This window comes from Egretta garzetta, unplaced genomic scaffold (genome assembly GCF_000687185.1).
Source record: "Egretta garzetta isolate BGI_Z169 unplaced genomic scaffold, ASM68718v1 scaffold228, whole genome shotgun sequence".
NCBI classification, from domain to species: Eukaryota; Metazoa; Chordata; class Aves; order Pelecaniformes; family Ardeidae; genus Egretta; species Egretta garzetta.
Window position 1 is genome coordinate 4,685,603 of NW_009260758.1, and position 1,439 is coordinate 4,687,041.

The 1,439-nt window shown below is 48.9% G+C and overlaps 1 protein-coding gene across 1 annotated transcript in view; it reads left to right on the top strand.

The window, feature by feature from the left end:
• FRMD4B (FERM domain containing 4B) overlaps nucleotides 1–1,439 on the top strand; it is a 246,352-nt gene that overhangs the window by 200,604 nt on the left and 44,309 nt on the right. Inside the window, exon 6 of the mRNA XM_035901411.1 lies at nucleotides 791–813. Coding sequence (XP_035757304.1) covers nucleotides 791–813 — 23 coding nt within the window. The remainder of the gene's footprint in view (nucleotides 1–790; nucleotides 814–1,439) is intronic.

Below are 1,439 nucleotides of genomic sequence, written 5' to 3' on the forward strand. Positions count from 1 at the left end.
GGGGAATATTAATGTGAGGAATTCTAAACTGAAAGAAGCTCATCAAGGGGAGTCATATATTTGGGCAGATTTACATCCTGTTTATCACTTATTCTAACTTACATATGTTCTGGAGATTTGGGAAGACAGAGTACAATACCATAGCTAAGTCTGCTATACTATGCCTATGAATGTTTCTTTCAGAGCATACGTTTTTGCTACCCCTGTTATGTTGAAGTGTATTTTGTCAGGTTTTCCTCTTCTTAATCAAGTTTTGTTGTACTCAGACTCAAACTCTGGTTATTTGCCACTTTCTGTGAAATAAAATTCTGCCTTTAAAACACTGGCGTTTTTCTCCCCACTGCACTCTTGGCGACGAAACGCTACAGCAAAGCTGCAGTGGCTTGAGCTGCCCGAGCTGCTGCTTTCATCTCAAGCGAGCACGGTTCCTCTCGGCTGCCGACCTGCCTGTAAAGCCAGGCTTTAGCTGGATGCGGTCAGCCGGGGGGAAGAGACTTGCATTTCACTTCTGGTGCAGAAAAAGCGACATTTGATTTGCTATGTGAAATTCATCCCCAGTTTGGAAGCGGTTTTATTTATGCTGTGGGTGGATAATCTATAGCTGGAAGCGTAAAGGGCTATAAGCTCTGTTCTTGAATATGGGCAGGCAGCCTTAGAGCTTTGCAGGGAGCGTAAGTGGGGTCAGGATCTGGCCACAGAGCTGTGGGAGTGGGGAAGTGAACAATGCTGGGAAAATTGAGGACTCTTGAGGAGATCGTGTTTTAATTCTGTCACTGTTTTTCAATTGTAGGAAGCTAAAGGGGACTATTCCAGGTAATAACATTTTCCTTTCTAATACTGGTGTGCTTGATGGATGTGGTTTTTTGTGTTGGCATTGTATTGCAAACAATCAAAAATGGGGGTAAAGTCCAGCCGCCAGCAGTGGCTGAAGAAAGTGAAATGCGCTGCTGGGCTGGATAAAATCTGAGTCTGCAGGGTGAGTAATGCCTTTTGTGAGCAGGCTCTGAGTCAAAACAGTTTTTCCAACCATCCCGCTTTGCTCCCCTCCCCAAACACGGGTGCTGAAGTGGGGCGGGGAGGAAGCTCCTGCTCTTTCCTACCAGAAAAGCCTGTGCTTTGCTTTGTGGCTTGGGTCTGTCTGGGCAACCTTCCCCGCTGCCCTGCTGTGGCCACACGTGCGGAGGGACGCGGAGCCCGTCAGCTGCCCACGCCGGCGATCAATGAGCTGCTTTCTTCTGCAGCTGCCTTGGGGGGCCTCTCCCTTCCCACACTTGCCCCGACAGTTGTGTTGTAGCTGGTGCGCGACCGGGTTGCTGAGCTTTAGCTGTCTAAAGCTGGATCGTCAGACTGGGCTTGCCCTTGGAAATTGCTCTTTACCATGTGCTGGTTATGATAACTGGCCGCGGGGAGGAGGTAGGGTCACGCTCGGACCTGTTAGA